The sequence below is a fragment of the Mustela lutreola genome, chromosome 3 (assembly GCF_030435805.1).
Source record: "Mustela lutreola isolate mMusLut2 chromosome 3, mMusLut2.pri, whole genome shotgun sequence".
Classification (NCBI taxonomy): domain Eukaryota; kingdom Metazoa; phylum Chordata; class Mammalia; order Carnivora; family Mustelidae; genus Mustela; species Mustela lutreola.
The window spans coordinates 185,612,137-185,633,101 of record NC_081292.1 but is presented as its reverse complement, the minus strand read 5'-3'; the positions used below and the strand labels follow the sequence as shown (position 1 = coordinate 185,633,101).

The 20,965-nt window shown below is 37.1% G+C and overlaps 1 protein-coding gene across 2 annotated transcripts in view; it reads left to right on the top strand.

The window, feature by feature from the left end:
- Positions 1–20,336: 20,336 nt before the first annotated feature.
- The window catches only part of ATIC (5-aminoimidazole-4-carboxamide ribonucleotide formyltransferase/IMP cyclohydrolase), a 29,679-nt gene continuing 29,050 nt past the window's right edge, over positions 20,337–20,965 (top strand). Inside the window, exons 1-2 of one of the 2 annotated variants that reach the window (XM_059168126.1) lie at positions 20,337–20,484; positions 20,804–20,930. In XM_059168126.1, the coding sequence (XP_059024109.1) occupies positions 20,466–20,484; positions 20,804–20,930 (146 nt within the window). In that variant the 5' untranslated portion in view covers positions 20,337–20,465. Of the gene's footprint in view, positions 20,485–20,534; positions 20,931–20,965 lie in introns of those variants that run through there. The other variant, XM_059168124.1, reaches the window with a different exon arrangement.

Below are 20,965 nucleotides of genomic sequence, written 5' to 3'. Positions count from 1 at the left end.
TTCCCAAAAGGGGACTAGAGGTTCATACTGCATAGATATGAATGAGAAAGCAATTGCTGAGAAATGGGGCTGAGGGCAGGAGATCACGGAAGGAACCTGTGTTGTGTCCACAAAGGAAATACTCCACAAAGGGTCTAGCCTCTGGGAGTTTTTCCCTTGGGCAATGAGAATAAAACATGCAGCATATGGTTTAAAGTTTTTTCTCTGAGTCATAATTCTCTTTATTCCCAACACAGTGAGTCAGATATATCTGTACAGCCTAGGGAGTAAGGTATGGGATTAAGTAATAAAGGCAAGTGTAGCCAGTTGTTCATCTATCCCTCTGCATCCTAATCAAGGGAGGCCTATTTTCCAGAAAATGTAAGCATTGTTAGCATCAAAAAAGAGTCGTGATCAGTCCCAAAGCTGAACAGCATTAGACAGGAAAGACCAGAAAGCCAAGAAAGGCAACAGTCTAGCAGACTATTCAGAAGCTGATGTAAGATAAACAAAATTTCCTTTAAAATCAATTCTGGGAGATCTATGAATAAAGTGAAGGTGTAATATTACACGATCACTGCAAAGCTCTCCCACAAAATCCCACCACTCTTTCATTACTCTTGTATTGTTCGTTCATATTTTATGACTTGTTTTAAGGAAAGTTGCCAGAAATTTGCAGAAAAGATGATGCTGTTATCTTTTTTAAGATTTTATTTCATTTATTTATAAATTAAGATTTATTTATTTATTTGACAGAGAGAGTAAGTGAGAGAGTGAGTATAAGAAGGCAGAGCAGCAGGCAGGGGTAGAGGGAGGAGCAGGCTCCTCACTGAGCAAGAAGCCTGACATGGGGCTCGATCCCAGGACCCTGGGATCATGACCCGAGCCAAAGGCCACTTAACCGACTGAGCCACCCAGACACCAGATGCTGTTATCTTTTAATATCACATAAATAAGACCACGTAAGGGCCATCTACCAGAGAACATAACTTTCTTTGATTTATTTACTGTTCATTACTCATTAGGGTCTGACGTCTGTGAAGTTAGGTGTTTAACTTGTAGAAACTGATCAATTGCAAATCATGTCTGTCCTAAAGAGAAGCTATCCCTGAAAGTTATGGTTTACTGTCATGTAGAACATTAACTAGATCTGTATGTAATTTAGCAACTGAAATTCAGAACTCCTTTTATTTATATTTTTTACTTATATATAACAGTCTCATATTCTTGTTTGCACTAGTTTTGTTAACCAACTCTTATATTAAATAACAGTTTTATTCTGTGCTATCTACTTTTATATAAATTACATTTGTATTTTTAAATTACAATAACACCTGCATACATCTGTAGCATATCCTATCAAAAGACAAATATTTGGGGGGTGGTGCCTGGCTGGCTCAGTCAGTTGGGCCTCCGACTCTTGATTTTGGCTCAGGTCATGATCTCAGGGTCATGGGATAGGGCCCCACGTTATGTTCCATGCTGGGCATGAAACCTGCTTGGGATCCTCCCTCTCTCTCTCTCTCTCTGCCCTCCTTTGCTTTAAAAAAAAAGGGGGGGGTGGCGCTTGGGCAGCTCAGTTGTTTAAGCCTTCGGTTCAGGTCATGATCCCTGGGTCCTGGGATGGAGCCCTGCATTGGGCTCCCTCTCCCTTTCCTGCTTCTCCCTATGTTTATGGTCTCTCTCTCTCTCTGTCAAATAAATAAATAAAACCTTAAAAAAAAAAAAAACATATATTTTCAATTTTGAGCCTGGTTGTTTAGAGCCAGAATGGACAGAAGGGGAAGAGCAAAAAAGAACATATTGGACATTTCAGGAAGTACATTTATAGTTTGTAAAAGCAAAAAATATGATATTTTATATTTGACAATAGTAAACAAAGCTTCAAAATTGATTTTGGCTGGTGGGAACACGTAGACGACAATAATTTTCAGATGGAGCATGATAGTTTTAGGTTTATTAGAAAAGGGGATTATTGTCAAAAGAATTCCAAAATGTTCCTTTAGGAAACTGTTCAGTATTGTAAACCTCATGCTTGCAAATATGATGCACTACTCTGTTTATTAATCCCCTTATTTTTAAATTATATAAATAAACCAAAATGCTGTGCTTGCCACAAATATACTTTAAGACTTTATCTTTGGCATTCCATAAATAATCATTTTGTAAGTTACGATAGTGTGTGACCAATTAGCTCAGCTTGTTAGTCACTGTGTTAATGAGGCCAAGGGCTCAGACTTGATCCCCAAACAATCAAGCTAGTCTCACAAACCCACGCTGTATCATTAATCACAAGAGGGAATCTAACATTCAGTAAGAATGTGGATGAAGCAGCACAAATCCATCAACCCCAAAATAACCTCAACTGTACACCCCAAATTTCACAGGTTGACAGCATTCTTTATTACATTGTGCAGACTACAGAAACATGTCAAACCTGGAGCTGACTATGGCCAATGACTTTTTTTCTCCCTAACTAACGAAAAATAAGAACGTTGACCATAAGATTTCACAGAATGCTTTAGTTTTAATAATCCATTCACCAATATTAATAGCTACGGTTTCTCTTAGATTGAGAAATTGATTTTGCTCTAATCATCGTTACAAACTGGAGCTCCATCTCCTGCTGACCTACCCTTGGCTTCTATTTAACTCCCTCTGACTTATCTGGTTTATCCAGAGATTGTGGTTTCTGTCATCAAACCAGTTCTAAGAGTGTTAAACCCCCTGCAGCTCTTCTTCCTTTGCCATAGGCTTTTGGTGACTTTAAGAAAATGTACACCTGGGTCCCCTGGGTGGCTCAGTGGGTTAAGCCTCTGCCTTCGGCTGGGGTCCCTGATCTCAGGGTCCTGGGATCCAGCCCTGCATCAGGCTCTCTGCTCGACGGGGAGCCTGCTTCCGCCTGCCTCTCTACCTACTTGTGATCTCTAGCTGTCAGATAAATAAATAAAATCTTTAAAATTAATGAATTAATTAAGAAAAGAAAAGAAAATGTACTCCTCCTCAGTATCTAAGGACTCAGTCTTTGCTGGTCTCCTTACAAAAGGAAGAATTTTGTTTTTCTGTTCCATATGTCAAAAGCAAGAGGAAGAGAGGGAATCCTTTACTGAATATCATGACATATTCTTACCACATATCAGGTATTTTTTACTGATTTCCTACGCAAAGTCCAACAGGATTTCATATCAAAAACAGTAGGTTCCCTAAAAATTAGTTTGGTACTTAGTTTTTGCAAGGCTAAACTAACTATTCTGTGTTAAAGAGATCACATTTTTTTCATGCATTCAAATGAGAAGGGCTCCTTCCAGGGGTTTCTCAGACGCTGTTTTTATTCTATTATCTCATTACGCAACATAAAATAAGTTAATAAAATCATCTTCTCATTTTTATATGAAATTTACACTATATGACACGGTGATAAGGCTCTATATAGAGAAAATTGTGCAGAAATGGAGAGAAAGCATTGGAGGATGTGAAGGGAATTCGCAAACATCTGGGTAGCTCTTTCTTCTCCCTCCAGTCTTTCCTCTTGGTGAAACCTGTCCTGGTCATTGCAGTTTTATCCCTTTGATCTTCTATCACGTGTTCTGCTTTTTGTCCATAAGACTCAGGGTCAAATTTTTGTCTTTATTATGGACATTGTTTATCAGCTACCTTCCCTTACTCTATGAGGCAACAGTTCATCCATTTAATTCACTCTTGTATCCCAAGGTTCTAGAGAATTACATAACACAGAGTAAGCGCCCACCAGCCTGCTCTAGTGCACTCTCTCTCTGTAGATAGAATCAATGGAAAGTGTAGTCAGGAACAGCTTCTCTGGAAAGCTGACAGTGAAAAGAGATGTGAAGTTGGTGAGAGGATGACCCCTGAAGGTGGACTTATGCCTGGAGAGTTGAAGAAGGAGCAGAGACTCCACTGTGGTTGCAGTGGAACACGACAGGAAATGGTGTAGGATGAGAGGGAAGTAAGGGACCAGATGCCCAGAGTCTGGGCGTCATTATAAGTGCTTTGCCTTTTACTTGGAGTGAGAAGGGAAGCCACCGGCAGTTAGAGCCAAGTTAAATCAGGATTATACATACTTTTTTTTAAAGATTTACTTATTTTTATTTATTTGAGAGAAGGAGAGCATGCCGAGGGGGAGGGGCAGAGAGAATCCTTAAGCAGACTCCCCCCTGAGTGCAGAGCTGATACAGAACTTGATCCCAAGACCTGATCTGAAATCAAGAATCAGCTGCTTAACCAAATGAGCCACCCAGGCAATGCAGGATTGTATATGCTTTTTAAAGAATTTCTCTGTCTGGCTACTCTGTTGAGAATGACTGCAGGGGGCAGAAATGAGAAAAACACTTAGAAGATGGTTGCAATAATCTAGGAGGGAGATGACAATTACTTTGGTAGTAGAGACTGGTCAGATTCTGTAAACATTTTCAAGATGTAGTTAATGCGATTTATTGAGAGATTGGCTGTGGGGTAGGAGAGTAAGAAACTCAGGGTGACTTCAAAATGTTTGACCTAAGCAAGTGGCTGGATATAGATACCACTAACTAAGATGTAAAGACTATAGAAGACATCCTTGGGAAGAATGAAGAAATGAAAGAATGAAAATCAGTATTTGTTAAATAGCATTTCACTATTATTCCCTTACTTAAGAAAGCTGGGAAAAAGGATCTGCTACTGAGCTACCAGCACCCACTTTGCATTTAACATTGGCACTGTTTTGATTTTTCCATGTAACATTGAGAAGTTTGTTGGGTTTTCTTTTTTTTGCTTGAAAATTATTTCTTAATCTTAATGTTCCCAGTGCCAACCTAGTATAAGGCACACAGCAGGTAATGTTTATTGAATATATAAATCTTTCAAACGATCTAATTCCTTCAATTCCTTAGCCTGTAGTTTCTCAGCCCTTTAAAAACCCTGCGTGTTAGAGCAATCGTATTTCCTGTGTGCGAAACATCGTCTGGTCATCACTGACAGATGGACATACAAGTAAAGCAAAAAAGAGGTGGTCTTTCATAAAGATACAAAATAAGGGTGAAGAACGTAGCCACCCCATAGTGTAATTGAACAGTGCTGCCAAGTCCACCTCCAGCAAAATATCTTCTATTTTGCCACCAACCACCACGATTACCTGACCTCAAATTGAACATTGCTATTTTAAAGGAATAAATGCTTTTTGAGAAGGGAAACGTACCTTAGGATCCTTCCCTAGCTTTATTAGTAAATCAGGAATCATCGGTAAACATCACACTGAAATTTCAAGTGAGAACTGGCCCTAAGGTGATATACAAAATAAATACACTTCAGTATGAAACAGAAAGAGGGAGAATTAGATAGACAAGCCCAAGAATGAAAGAGTACAGTTCCACTATCACTTTCTTTAAAAGGTTATCAACACATACACACACACACACACACACAAATGAATACGAAGACATATATAAACTTGAGTTATTTACATATACTATTTCTTAAGTTTACAACATACTTTCTTTTATATTTTAATCTTATGAAATTAAAATGCAACTTAATGTAGAGTGTTATACTTCTCTTCCTACCTTGCAATAAAAAACCTGATATAAAACCGTAACGCGTACCTTAGAATTGAAACATTCACTGGTTAGGTTGCCCCTTTCTAGGCTGAAATTTATGTTCCCAGGGGGATGCCTTTTAACACAGGCTCACGATTCCCTCTCGGCACCAGGACAGACTTTGGAGTGGGAAAGGTAGTTCCAACTTTACTACACTGTGACCTTGAGCTTCTACTGGGCCCTTCTTTTCTGCATCTGAAAAATGGGTAAGAATAGGATATCCTAGATTGTGTTAAAATGGAAATGAGTGATAAGAACACTTCATTGGCTTAAAAGCATTATGCAAATGTAGCTGGCTATTTTTTTTTTTTTTTTTTTTTATTTTTTATAAACATATATTTTTTATATACATATATTTTTATCCCCAGGTCTGTGAATCACCAGGTTTACACACTTCACAGCACTCACCAAAGCACATACTGGCTATTTTTGACAGAGATTCTGAGTTGCCGCTGACCCAGGTAACAACCCTCTGCTGCTCCCTAGTGGTGGTATGTTCTCCTGGGGACTCTAGTTTAGAAGTAAATCATCTTTGCTTTCATTACTCTTTGAGAAATGCTTTTCTTTGATATGCTGAAAACTGTCTGTAGAACTGCATGAACTCATTGCATGAATATGTAGAGAATAATCTAAGCAGGAAATGGTTTATGTGTTCTTCTGTGACCGAACTTTCTTGAACATTCCCTTTTGCCTGACCTCCTTTAAACTTAAATGACCTAAATGACCTCCTTTTGTCCATTCCAATCTCCTTGCCCTTAACTCCTTAGCAAGCATGAATTTTTGGTGATTACACATTTATGTGGTGTAGTCCCTTTCTAGTTCACATTATCCTTAAAAACTAAAACTAATAATTTCATTTAAATATAGCTTTTCTAGCCTCCTTTCACTCTTAACCAGAACAAGTTAAAAGTTCTTCCTAAGAGCAAAAATCATGTCTATTCTTTATTATGTTATTTAAAGGAACTAGTCATTGCCCTGTACTCTGCTGCTATTAGACGCTTGCTGAATCACTACTCTCTCAAAAAACAAATAAAGGAGACACATTCTTAAATGCTTATTGAAAACTTGGTATCAAAGAACCCAAACACATTACATTTGGGTTTTACAAAACTGAGATGTAAAAATCATCCCTTTGCATTTAATGACCAGATTAAGTAGTAATAAATTACACTGATGCTATTCTGAAACAATACTTCTGCCTGGAAGTTCTTTGTTCAATGATAAATTGATGCTGCATGGGTTCTTGGGTTTGATTTGATATTTAATCTTAATCCTAAACTAGATTTTTTATGGGGAAAGGAGACATATGACAGATGACAACTATATTTGTCTATAATTGCACATAGGGAGTCTTTTTTCTATTCTTGAAGGTTACTTTTTTTGTTGTTTTTTAGGGTTTTTTTTTTTTTCTGCAAGAAAAGCATCCAAGTATCTTATTATGCTCTTATTATTTCTAGTGATCCAAAATATTTTTCATTTGGTATTGATTTTTATATGGAACCTTTCCAGGTGTTAGATTGAAGATTTTACTTTAACCTTGAAAACTGTCCTTTTCTCTTCAAACACTAAGGATATTAGTTTTAAGTGCTAAAAATACGATGTAATATTAAAGATTTGATTTTTATGAATAAATTCTGAGAAAATACAGCTGATTAAATGAATTGATCTATGTGAAGTATAGAGAAGTATGCAGCATAGTAATATAAAATTATTAGTATATATTTATAATGACACCTATTTTGTAATATGTGACATATTATAATGACAAATATACTGCTAGAAATTAGTATAACGTATTTTGCTGAAAGATGATATAAAATATAAATAATATAATTAATATAAAACCAGACTATTTCCTTTACAAATCAACGCAAACAAGAGTTACAAAAATGCTTAAAATACAGAAATTTACTTTCCTATGTGTTCAGCCAAATTGTACACTTTAAAATCTATGTATGTATTCAACTATTTTATTTCTAAATTTAAAAACTGACATATTGGCAAGCAACCCTGAAATAAAACAAAACTTTTACACGGTGATTACTTTTCAGCATGAGGGAAAGGGCAAGGTTCACCCACTTCCTCGGAATCTTATATAGGAACATAAGGAGATTCTATATCAGGCTGTGTTCTATTTCTACTTTTTTTAATATTTTTTAAATTAGCTTTTCCTGTTGATAGAAACATACCCCTATGACAGAACCCAAAATCCAGGGTTTTAGGGTTAGAAGAACTTACATTTCTGATCTAAAGAACTAAAATAGTACAATATGCATTTATTTGTCCCTGCATATTATTTAATATCTCAGAGAAAGGAGGAAGATACAAAAAAAAAAAAACTTCTGCAGGATCTGGTAACCAAATCCAGAATATAAATAAATCCTAAGTGTCTGGATCTCTTAAGAACTCAGGTAAAACCTAAAGGACCGCTTTCCTCATTTTAGGTAATTTCTAAATTTGCAACTTATATTTGTATCTTGCTATATAAATAGTATTATAAAGTGTCAAATATAAAGCATTTCAAGGAATCCTGTGCCTTATCTCAATTGGCAAATGATATGACAATTCTTGGATTCTGCCTAGATTAGTGCTGTCCAATAAAAATATAGTGGGAACTACATATCCTTAATTTCCTAGCAGTCATTTTAAAAACAGTAAAAAGAAAACAATAAATTTTAAGAATATATTTAACCTAGTATGTCACAGTCATTTCAACATGTAATCAATTAAGTTATTAAAAATAATATGTTTTATCATTTTTTTTCTTAGTCTTTAAAAACATTACATTTATTTTATACTTACTGAACTCTCAGTATAGACTGGATACATTTCAAGTGCTTAACAGTCACATGTGACTAGTGGCCACCATATTGGACAGCACAGGATAACACAGTTAGTCAACAATACATTCTGTTAAGTGGGGATGAGTCCTATCCCTTGTTAGTCTTTTTCTGAAACAATTTTTTTTTTAATTTTTAGGATTTTTAATCTACTTGTGTAGAAGACAAAAGCAACTGGCTTAAACAACAACAAAAAGAAATTAGTTACTCAAATACCAACAATCTGAAAGTGGGGTTGCTCAAGATTTGGCTAATCCAGAGGCTTCATAATGGTATCAAAAACACAGATTCTTCTCTTCTTTTTTTAGCCTCAAAGTAAATCTTGTAGTTAGAAGAGATAGTTAAAAGATGGTTGCCACAGTTCTAAGAATCGTATCCAACAGAAATGGTGTTCCTTTTTAAGAGATAAGAAGAGTTTTCCAAAGGCCCTACAAGATCTTCTACTATGTCTCATTACATTACTGGAAAAACTAGTCATGTGTGCACTCATATACCTATCACTGCCAGGGGAAATAAGACTACAACAAACAGCTTCTTTTTTAAGTATTTTTGGTCCTCTGAAAGGGATAAATTGGAATACAGTTGGAGATCTGCCAGTAATAAGGTGGGGGAATAACATTTTGCATAGGTAATTAAGTGTCTGCCACACACTGTCTTTAAACAAACTTCCTAATGGGGCTTTTAAGTTTTTCTCCAATAGAAAATAGCAAGGTCCTTATTATCAAGTCAAGTTCTTAAACTTATGTATTCCTTTCTGAGCAAAGAATTTATGTGTCTCAAAAATACAGCATTTCTGGATATAGAAATTCAGAAAGAAACATGGAATGAATCTCAATCTGTTAAGTTTTTAAGGTTTTACATTACATTCTGTTAAGTATAACCATTCAACCATTTTATCAGAACCATAAAATTTCACACATTCTGTATGACTGTAATTATTAAATAACAGTGATGTTCACTCTCAAATGTCTTATTAAAAAAAAAGGCAATAAAAATTGCCTTTAAGGAAGCTCAAGTTTTAAATTAAGTGGACAAAATTTTAAAGTACTTATAATAAATATGTTCAAAGAACTAAAGGAAATCATATTTAAAGAATTAAAGGAAAGTACAATGACAACAATTCATTAAGAATATCAATAAAAAAGATATATATTATAAAAAAAGAATCAAATGAAACTTTAGAATTGGAAAAATGTAATAATGGAAATAAAATATTCACTAAAGGGGCTCAAGAGTAGATTTGACCTGACAGAGAAAGACTGTGTGAACTTGAAGATAGACTTCTACAGATTAAACAATTTCAAGAATAGGAAGAGAAGAGAATGAAGAAGAATGAAGGGTCTCAGAAAAATATGTGATACCAGTAAGTACACCAACATAAACATAATGGGACTACTAGAAGGGGAAGAAAGAGAAAGGAGGACAGAAACAAATATTTGAAGAAATAATGTTTGGAAACTTCCCAAATTTGATTTAAAAAACATTAATTTATAAATCTAAGAAGTTCAATAAACTCTAAGTAGGATAAAATCAAAGACATCCACAACAAAGCATATTGTAATCAAAATGTTAAAATCCAAAACAAAGTGAAAATTTTGAAAGCAGCAAAAGAAAATGATTCATCATGTAGAAGGGAATTCAGTAATAGTCAGAAGTGACTTCTAATAAAGACCAATGGAAACCAGAAGGTAGTGCGATGACATATTCAAACTACTTAAAGGAAAAAGAAAAAAAGAAAGAAAGAAAGAAAGAAAGTTGCCAAGCAAGAATTCTACATGTAGCAAACCCCGTTCAAAACTTAGAAAGCAAGATATTTCCAGATAAACAGAGACTGAAAAAATTTGCTGCTAGCAGACCCACCTTGCAAGAAATACTAGCTGAAGTTCTTCAAACAGAAAGGACATTAGACTATAATTTGAATTCACATGACAAAACAGAGTGCCAGTAAAGACAATTACACAGCATATATACATACATACATACACATACAATAGCATAATTTCAGTCTTCTCTTTTTTCCTCTTAAAATTGATTTTTTAAAAATGTAGCACAAAATAATGCCTATAAAATTGAATATGGGGATTTATGGCTTATATAAGTTTATATAAATATGAATTTCAGGGCTTATAGCATAGAGATATATAGTTATTATAGCAGCACAAAGTGAGGAAAGGAGGAAATTATAGTAGAGCAAGAAGTGACACCATACAGTGACTCATATCCACAAGAAGACATGGAGAGTATGGGAACTGGTTAAGAATGTTAACATAAAAACTTGATAAATACATTTTTTCTTAATTTTTTCAAAAGACATATGATTGTATAAAACAATTATTGTAACACTGTACTGTTGGATTTGTAACACAGAATCTAACTACAGTGGAGCAATTTCTCTGTATCTTACTGAAATTAACTTAGTATAAATCTCAAATATATTCTGATAAATTAAGATATGTATTGCAATACTTAGAGCAACTACTAAGAAAAATAACTCAAAAATATAGTTAAAAATCAATAAAGGAATTTAAATAATACATTAGAAATTACCTAGTTAATCCAGAAGACATTTAAAAAAGAACAAAACAACCAAGATATTAGTCAATTGGATCCAACAGTACATTAAAAGGACTATTGATCATGACAACCAAGTGGGATTTATTCCTGGGCTGCAAGGGTAGTTCAACATCCCTAAATCAATCAGTGTGATACATTACATAAATAAAAGAACAAGAACCATATGATCCTCTCAATAAATGCAGAAAAAGCATTTGACAAAGTACAGCATCCTTTCTTGATTAATACTCTTCACAGGGCAGGGATAGAGGGAACATACCTCAATATGATAAAAGCACATATGAAAAGCCCACAGTGAATATCATTCTCAGTGGGGCAAAACTGAGAGCTTCTCCTCTAAGGTCAGGAAGAGGGCAGGGATGTCCACTATCACCACTGTTTAACATAGTACTGCAAGTCCTAGCCTCAGCAATCACACAACAACAACAAAAAATAAAAGGCATCATGGGGCACCTGGGTAGCTCAGTCATTAAGCAACTGCCATTGGCTCAGGTCATGATCCTGAGGTCATAATCCTGGGGTCCTGGGATGGAGCCCTGCATAAGGCTCTCTGCTCAGCAGAAAGTCTGCTTCTCCCTCTCCCACTCCCCCTTGCTTGTGTTCCCTCTCGCCTGGAGTCTCTCTCTGTCAAATAAATAAACAAAATCTTTAATAAATAAATAAATAAAGATTATTTATTTAAAAAAAAAAAAAAAGCATCCAAACCAGCGGGGGGAGGGAGGTGAGTCAAATTTGATACTCTATATAGAAAACCCAAAATATTCCATAAAAAATCGCTAGAACTGATACAAGAATTCAGCAAGGTCACAAGACCTTGTTATATAGTACAGTACTAGAAGTCCTAACCTCAGCAATCAGACAACAAAAAGAAATAAAAAGCATTAGAATTGGCAAAGAAAAAGTCAAACTCTCACTCTTTGCAGATGACATCAACTGTGTGGAAAACCTGAAAAACTCCACTCCAAAATTGCTAGAACTCATAGAGGAATTCACCAAAGTGGAAGGATATAAAATCAATGCACAGAAATCAGGTGCATTCCTATGCAGAAGAATGAGACAAAAGAAAGAGAAATTAAGGAGTTGATCCCATTTACAATTGCACCGAAAACCATAAGATACCTAGGAATAAACTTAATCAAAAAGGCAAAGGATCGGTACTCAGAAAACTACAGAACTCATGAAAGAAATTGAGGAAGACACAAAGAAATGGAAAAACATTCCATGCTCATGGATTGGAAGAATAAATATTGTTAAAATATCTGTGCTACCTAGAGTAATCTATACATTCAATATAATCCTTATCAAAATACCATCAGCTGTTTTCACAGAGCTGGAGTAAATAATCCTAAAATTTGTATGGAACCAGAAAATATCCCAAATAGCCAGAGGAATGTTGAAAAGAAAACCAGCTTCTTAACTGTTGGCATCACAATCCTGGACTTCAAGCTCTATTACAAAGCTGTAATCATCAAGACAGTAGGAACTGGCACAAAAACAGACACACAGATCAAAGGAACAGAACAGAGGATCCAGAAATGGACCCTCAACTTTATGCTCAATTAATCTTCGACAAAGCAGGAAAGAATATGCAATGGAAAAAAGATAGGTTCTTCAACAGATGATGTTGGGAAAACTGGACAGTCAGATGCAGAAGAATGAAACTGGACCATTTTCTTTATCATACACAGAATATATAAAAAATAAACTCAAAATGGATGAAAGACCTAAATGTGAGATAGGAATCCATCAGAATCCAAGAAGAGAACACAGGCAGCAACCTCTGTGACCTTGTCTACAGCAACTTCTTGCTAAATACATCTCCAAAGGCAAGGGAAACTAAGACAAAAATGAACTATTGGGACTTCATCAAGATAAGAAGCTTTTGCACAGCAAAGGAACGGTCCACAAAACCAAAAGAAAACCAACAGAATGGGAGAAGATATTTGCAAATGTCTAATCAGATAAAGGGCTAGTATCCAAAACTTATAAAGAACTTATCAAAATCAATACCCAAAAAACAAAATATCTAGTCAAGAAATGGGTAGAAGACACATGAACAGACATTTTTCCAAAGACATACAGATGCCCAACAGACACATGAAAAAATGCTCAACATCACTCAGTACCAGGGGAAAACCACAAGGAGATACCGCCTCACACTAGTCAGAATGGCTAAAATTAAGAAATCAGGAAACAACAATTATTGGCAAAGATGCAGAGAAAAAGAAGACCTCTTACACTGTTAGTGGGAATGCAAGCTAGTGCAGCCACTCTAGAAAACAGTATGGGGGTTCCTCAAAAAGTTGAAAATAGAGTACTGGCTATTATACACAACAAATGAATCATTAAACATTACATAAAAACTAATGAGGTAGTATAATTTGGCTAATTGAACTTTGAAAATAAGGTTACCCTATGACCAAGCAATTGCACTACTAGGGATTTACCCCAAAGATACAAATACAGTGATCTGAAGGGTCACCTGCACCCCAATGTTTATAGCAGCAATGTCCACAATAGCCAAACTATGGAAAGAGTGAGCCCAGATGTCCATTGACAGATGAATGGATAATGTGAGATACACACCACACACACACACACACACACACACACACCCCAGAATGCTACTCAGCCATCAAAAAAATCTTGCCATTTGCAATGATGTGAATGGAACTAGAGGGTATTATGCTAAGCAAAATAAGTCAATAGAGAAAGACAATTATCATAAGATTTTACTCACATGCAGAATTTAAGAAACAAAGAGGGGCATAGGGAAAGAGAAGAGAAAAGTAAAACTGGTTGTAATCAGAGAGGAAGACAAACCATAAGAGACTCTTAATCATAGGAAACAAGCTGAGGGTTGCTGGAGGGGAGGTGGGGTAAAGGGTTGGGGTAACTGGGTGATGGACATTAAGGAGGGCATGTGATGTAATGAGCACTAGATATTATATAAGACTGACGAATCACTGAACTCTACCTCTGGAATTAATAATACATTATATGTTAGCTGAATTTAAATTTAAATTTTTTTTTAATTTTAAAAATTAGAAAGAACAAAACAAAAAGGTGCACAAGACTAGAAAATAGTAAAGCTGTAGACATAAATTCAAATGTATTAGTAATAATGTTAAATGGATATGGGATAAAAAATAACTCAAAAGGCAGAGATTGAGATTGAGTCAGGTTTGACTTTGGATAATAAATTTTGATCCATCTAAATATAATGTTATTATTCATTATTAAGTAAAGTTCACATTGGAATAATAGTTATAATAATATATTTGTAGGAGTTTCTCAAGGACAATTCTAAAGAAATCTGCCACAGAGTGGTATCAATTTCAAGTTTTTGAAAACCTTTTTTTTTTTTTTTTTAACTCATGGAGTTGAGGAACCGAAAGACCACAATATTGAATGGGTCATTGATGGGTACAGAGATAACCAAAATAATCCTAGAGGTTGAGGTAGAAGAAAAGACTGTGAGCCTGGTACCAAAATCTCTGCAAGTAAGGACGGTGTTTATGAATTTGAGGTGAGGAAGACTAAGAGTAGAGCGCAGCAGAGCCAGAGCCTTTAAGCCTCTACAGTTAATGCCTGTTATCTACTAGTTATTATTTTAGGCATTCAGGTAACTACAGAAAAATAAATCATAGTCCCTGCCTATAAAATACAATGAGATAGACAGCTTTATAAAGATGAATGCAATACAATGTAAAGATGTTATCATTAAGGTAAGCTCTGGGATTAAAGGAAGGGAAAGGATCACTGATCTGGGGACACAGTGATAAAGAAAGGCTTTAGTAGGGAAGAGCTATCTTTTTCTATCTTAGGAATAATTTATTATGACATTTTATCATTTGAAGCAGGGTAGCAGAGGTCCAGTTGCTGAGAAAGCTCTAGAAACTACAGAATACTGACGCCGTTATTTAGTCAAGGGTGAAATATAAAGGCGTCTGGGGCTAAGTAGGAATCTCCAGCCCTAGTTCTGACAAACAGGGACACAAGTGATCTAAATGTAAGTGGCAGAGGAATTCAACAGTTGGGCAGGGCTGGCCAGAAAGACCAAGATTATTAGCAAATATTTGAAAATCCAGGCAGTTATGTCTAGGAAGAATAGGATGGAGCACTGACGAGGAAGAGCCCCAATCCCAAAGCTCAAGGCCTTTGCCCAGAATGTTCACTGTCTTCACAGTAGCTGGAGCCCCATTTTCAGTTTTAGCATCTACTGATGATTCTAGTCTAAATTAATTCCTACTATCAGAATTGCAAAACTGTGATTATTTGGGTTTAATTTCAAGTACCTTAAATACCCAGGGGAGCTAAAGTTATTGCCAAAATGAAAAAGATACCTGAAAATGTTAAATGTGACAGGAATGTGTGAGTATAATCCATTATAGTTGCCTTTAATAAGTTCATATTTAATGTCTTATTAAAATTGATATTTTCTTTTGTAAGACTTGAGAGCAAGCGAGCCCAAGACCATGAGTGTGAGCATGGTGGGGAGAGGCTGAGGGAGAGGGGCAGAGTCTCAAACAAACTCTCCCGTCAAAGCCCATTTCAGGGCTGGATCTCATGACCTGAGCTAAAACAGAGATGGACGCTTAACGGACTGTACCACCCAGACGCCTCTAAAACTGATACTTTATGCTGAGTTATATTTTATTCAATTAACATCAAAATGATAAAAATTCCATTTGGACCATAACATTTATTTTCCAAATCAAGATACTTTTGAAGGTAGGAGTACCAAAGAACAAGAGACATAAACTGGCAAAGTCCTGGGCACTCAAATTAGCTTCTCTCTACACTCTACTTTAACTTCCCACTCACAGGACCACATGAATATGGTCCACAACCCAAACTGCTCCACCCTTAAAAACCCATTCTCTAAAACAGTTTTTCCTTCCGTCCTTCCAACTTGCCGTAACTAAAAACTATTCTTATCTGCGCATTTGACCTACTAAAGCCTTCCTCTAGTCTTTACTTCTCTTCCCCCACTCCCAGCTCAGATTTCACAGCCTATTAAGTAAATCACATTTACCAAAATACCAAAGTCCCTTGACTGGAGTTCTTTTTTTACCCTCCAGGCAAAACCCCAATCCTGGTTGAACTGACTAATCTACCTTCTTTGTGTCTGCATGAACACTATCTATTGAGCTGCTGGTGAAAAATCATCAACTTCAAGTCTCTATGAATTCATCATCACCATAAATTGGTTTCAGCATGGCCTGGCAATCTTCCTTCACCCTGGCTTCTGCTACCACCACTCTACGGAAGCTGGTATTGCCAACATCACCATTAACCTTGATAATGACAACACTGCAAATCAGAATGATGACCTTTTGGTCTTCTTATTGCCTTCTGATAATATTTAAAATAGCTGACAGCTTTTTTTGACTCTCCATCCTTGGCTTTCATGACATCTAGACCGACTTCTCACTTAAGACTTGGTCCAAAATGCTCTTCTCGTTCTGCATTTTTTTCCGTGACATATCTTTGTATGTAGGACACTACAAATTTTATATATCTGTTTGTTAATGACTGTCTTCTCCTCTGAGAACCTAAACTCCATGAGGGCAGGGATTTTTTTTTTCTTGGTCTGTTTGGCTTACCTTTGCAATCTCATTGCCCTCTAGCCTGTGCATACAAGGGCCTCAGTCAACATTTTTTGAGTGAATCTATGAGTAAGTGAATAGCATCCTTGGTAAATATTCATCAGATGAACATTTACCATAATAGCAATTTTTTATTACACTATCAGCTACTGTATTAATTACATGAAGGCTAAGCAGTTAAAATCCATATATACTCCTAGTACATTAAATGCTTTGAGCAAACTTCCTTTTTTTGGCCTTCTGACTTAGTCTATCTGCTGGCCTAATTAAGAAAGATTGTCTTCTTTCAGGCTTTAACTACTACTTTAGTGTCATTAACCTTCCAAGTTTATCTTTAGCCTCACCTCTAGTCTTACTCTGTATTTCCAAAAACTTTCTGTGTATTTTCATTCTGATGTCAATCATTATTTATATTTCAAACTCAACATTCAGAAACTCAAAATTTGTCTACCCAAACTCTCATACTGACTTCAAATAAAAATAGACACATGCCGAACATGTTTTCTCATTTTTTAATGTTAATTATTTGCTTCACAGGCTACTCAAATGACCAAGCTAGAAACAATGCAGTTTCCCTTATTTCTTTCCATTTCATATTTCCTCTCTGCAATTGATCTCCAGGATGCTGGTTTTACCTGATTTTGTCTCACACAAATCTCTCCTTTTCCATGCTTTCAAGTCTTTGGTTAGGAGTTTGTTAATGCAAAACCTTCCTAATTGGTTTCCCTGCTTCCAGATATTCAATTCATTTTTTGTATCATTCCCAAATTTACAATTTCAAAAAGCTCCATTCCCTTCAAGGAAAATGTTCAAATTTCTTAAGACGCCATAATATACTCTAACCTTTAGATAAAGAGGGTGTTGGTAGACAACACTTAATCCTATTATCCAAACTCCTGGGAATCATTTCAGATGGCAAACCACACCCACATGAGTAGATAAACCCCAGAAATAAGTTAGCCCAAAAGGATCAGTTTTACTGCTAGTGAAGTTTTACTTTACTAATTCTTAGAAGTTGGTAGGAAATCCCAGATTTAGTAATGAGATGGATTGGATAAAGGGATAAGTTTACACATGGAACAAGTAACATATAGGCCAAACAGATAATAGCACAGTTGAGGAACTGAAATCACTTGTAAATATGTTAAATGTTTAGATACAGTAGTCCCCTCTTATCCACAGAGAAAACATTCCAAGACCTCCGGTGGATACCTCAAACCACAAATAGTACTTACTGAACCCTGTATATAATATGTTTTTTCCTCTACATAAGAATGATAACGTTAAATTTATAAATTAGTCACAGTCAGAGATTAACAACAATAACTAATAATAAAATAGAACAATTGTACAGTAAGAATAGTTATACAAATCTAGTTCTTTCAAAGTGTCTTACTATACTCACCCTTGTGATGATGTGAGATGATAAAATGCCTTGGGACAACATGAGGACAAAGATGTAGCAATCCTGATGTAGAGTTAGGCTACTGTTGGCCTTCCGCTGATTCGTCATGAGAAGGATCATCCGCTTCCCTACAGCAGTTGACCAAGGATAACTGAAACTGTGGAAAGCGAAACCACAAATAAGGTGGGAACTACTGTATAAAAAGATGATCTCTGGGTCTTCAACTTTCTTTTGGAGGGATGTGAAGTAAGAAGTGAAGAAATGAAAATGTAATCGCTATGGTGCATACATGTTCTTTTCTATCTGAAACAGTAATGCTAGTGATAACACTTTGAGGGATAAATTCATGTCTTTGTGGGAGCTTCTTCCATTTCTCATATACTAGCTTGCTTATGACCAGCATTTTTAAGGAGGATGTACTCTGAAGCCCAGAGAGATAAACATTTATTCAACTACATCAGGGGAATGAACCATGAAGGAGATTACAAATTCTTTATTACTCTTACCAGTCACTTCACAGTTTATACTTTCAATAGATTAATTTACTTCTTACAATCTGAAGAAGCCTGCAGAACAAACATTATGTCCATATTACAGACAAGGCAACTACAGTCCCTAAAGTTGGAATGATGTGGCCACAAAGTTAGCCAAAAATTCATTTCCTCATCTTGCATTAACAAGGTAATTATCAGGTCTGAACTTTAAAACTATGGAGGGATTTGTCAGAATTCATTTCAGTGAACATCTTTTCATGAAAAAGTTGTGCCTTGGTCTGGAACCCACAGTTCATTCTTTCCTAGTATATATGACACCTTTCTGAAAGACTCTGCAAAAATTGGTTTAATCCTGGGGGTGCCTGGATGGCTTAGTGAGTCTCAGGATCCTAGGATCCAGCCCCACATCGGGTTCTCTGCTCAGCAGGGAACCTGCCTCCCCCTGTCCCTCTGCCTGCCTCTCTGTCTACCTGCACTCACTCGCTCTCGCTCTCTCCCTGCCAAATAAATAAATAAAAAGTATTTTTAAAAAATAGGTTTAATCCCATTTTTTTCTTTATATTGATATCTTCTCATTGTACCTATGTCTCTATACTTTCTTTCTGTCGTGAGCCCCTTAAGGACAGTGAATAGGTAATATTCATCTATTTCTTTCTGACACTGTATTTCTGCCATTTAGGCAGAAAGGTCTCAATAAATATTCATTAAATTAAATATTTGAAATTCACATGCAGGAAAAGTATCCAATGCCTAAATACTATTTATTTTCCTCTTATCACTTTTCTCAGCTTTTCTCTGCTTTCTACTTTCTACAAAAACCTAATGGTGACTGGGCAGGGAAATTCAAAGTTGGCAAACACAAACTGAAGACACTGATAATTTTTCTTTTAGAAATGAGAAATATTCAGAGCAAGCAGTTCACAAATTCAAAAGTTATAAAACAGAGCTCTTGATTCTAGCCAGTAAGTATTCATTTGGGGAAGTTAAGAGACTGGAAGAATTACAGAGGGTAACAAGAAAAACACACATTAGTAACATACAGGTAATAAGAAAAAAGACTCCTTTCTGCAGCTGCGAGCCCCAGACTAAGAATAAAATACAGTACTATTTTGTAATATAATTCTATTAAGGAACGTTTTTTTAAAAATCTCCGTAAACAGCAATACGTATTTATTTTGTGGCGAAGTGTCTTTTTTTTTTTTTTTAAAGAAACAAGTGTGCAGTTTTCCTTTTCCTGTTTTTAATGAATTTAGAAAGGTGTTCCCTCCACCCCCTTAAACCATTCTTTTTCCTTTCACCCAGGCTTGAGTCAAATATTATTTACTGATCCAAGACACCATCTTTAAGCAGAGTTCGGTCTATCCCATAACGTGGAATCAAAAACTTAGAGGAATATCAATTTCACTTTGTTTTTACTCTATTACGTGAGCTGTGGGCTTAACCTTTCATCACTGGGTCTTCGGTTTATTTCTTTTTTAGTCTGTTAAAATGGGAGTGGATGGTTGCCTAGATGCTTTCTACCTTTTCGGCTGTAGGAATTATTTCTGGTGTTGCTCTTGTTTTCTGCACTAGTGTTTTCACACTTCTCAGCTGCCTTCCAGCTTCGGGGGAGAGGCCCGCCCCGGGGAGCAGGAATTTGCCCCTGAGATCCCGCAGCCGCCTCACCTCCGCGAGAAAAGACTAGTCGCGCTCAGAATAGGAGCCTGGGGCGGAGATCCCTTCAGGTTCCGACCTAAGAAAGCCAGCTGCAACCTCCCTCCCGCCTTCCCTTCAGCCCCGAGGCTCAAGTTCCACGCCCAAGATAGAGCAGGGCGGGGCTCCGGCGGGGCGGCCGGGTCACGTGGCAGGTCAGGTGACCGCCCGCCGCGTCCCGCTGCCTGCCCGCGCGCGCGCGTCTTAGCCACTCGGCGCCCCTCCGCACGTGGCGTTGCCGCTGCCGCCCCCGCTTGGCCCTGACCCCGCCGCCCGCAGCCATGGCACCCAGCCAGCTCGGTGAGCTTCCCCCACGCGCCCTCCCGGAGCCCGGCCCGCGGCGCCCCGGCCCCCCCCTCCCGTCAGCCCCCGGGCGTCCCGAGTCCGCAATGGCGGCGCCGAGCGGTGCAGCGTGACTAGGAGTCCCGCGGCCCGTTGGCTTTTGCTGGGCTTGCGGGTGTGTGACCCGGGAGGAGGCCCCAACCTGGGCCTGGCCACTGTGGGTCGCCGTGATGGCCTCGAGATTCGCGACTGTCCTCCCTTCCGCCCCCACCACCCAAGGCCTTGTAGGTCTTCATGTCCTGTACTGCGAGTGATGAGGAAAAATGTCTTGTTTCAGCCTTATTTAGTGTCTCTGACAAAACGGGCCTCGTGGAATTTGCCAGAAACCTAACTTCTGTTGGTTTGCATCTGATCGCCTCTGGAGGGACTGCGAAAGCTCTGAGGGAGGCGGGCCTGGCAGTCAGGTAAGGCACAGCGGAGTTCTTGGCTCCGTGCAGTC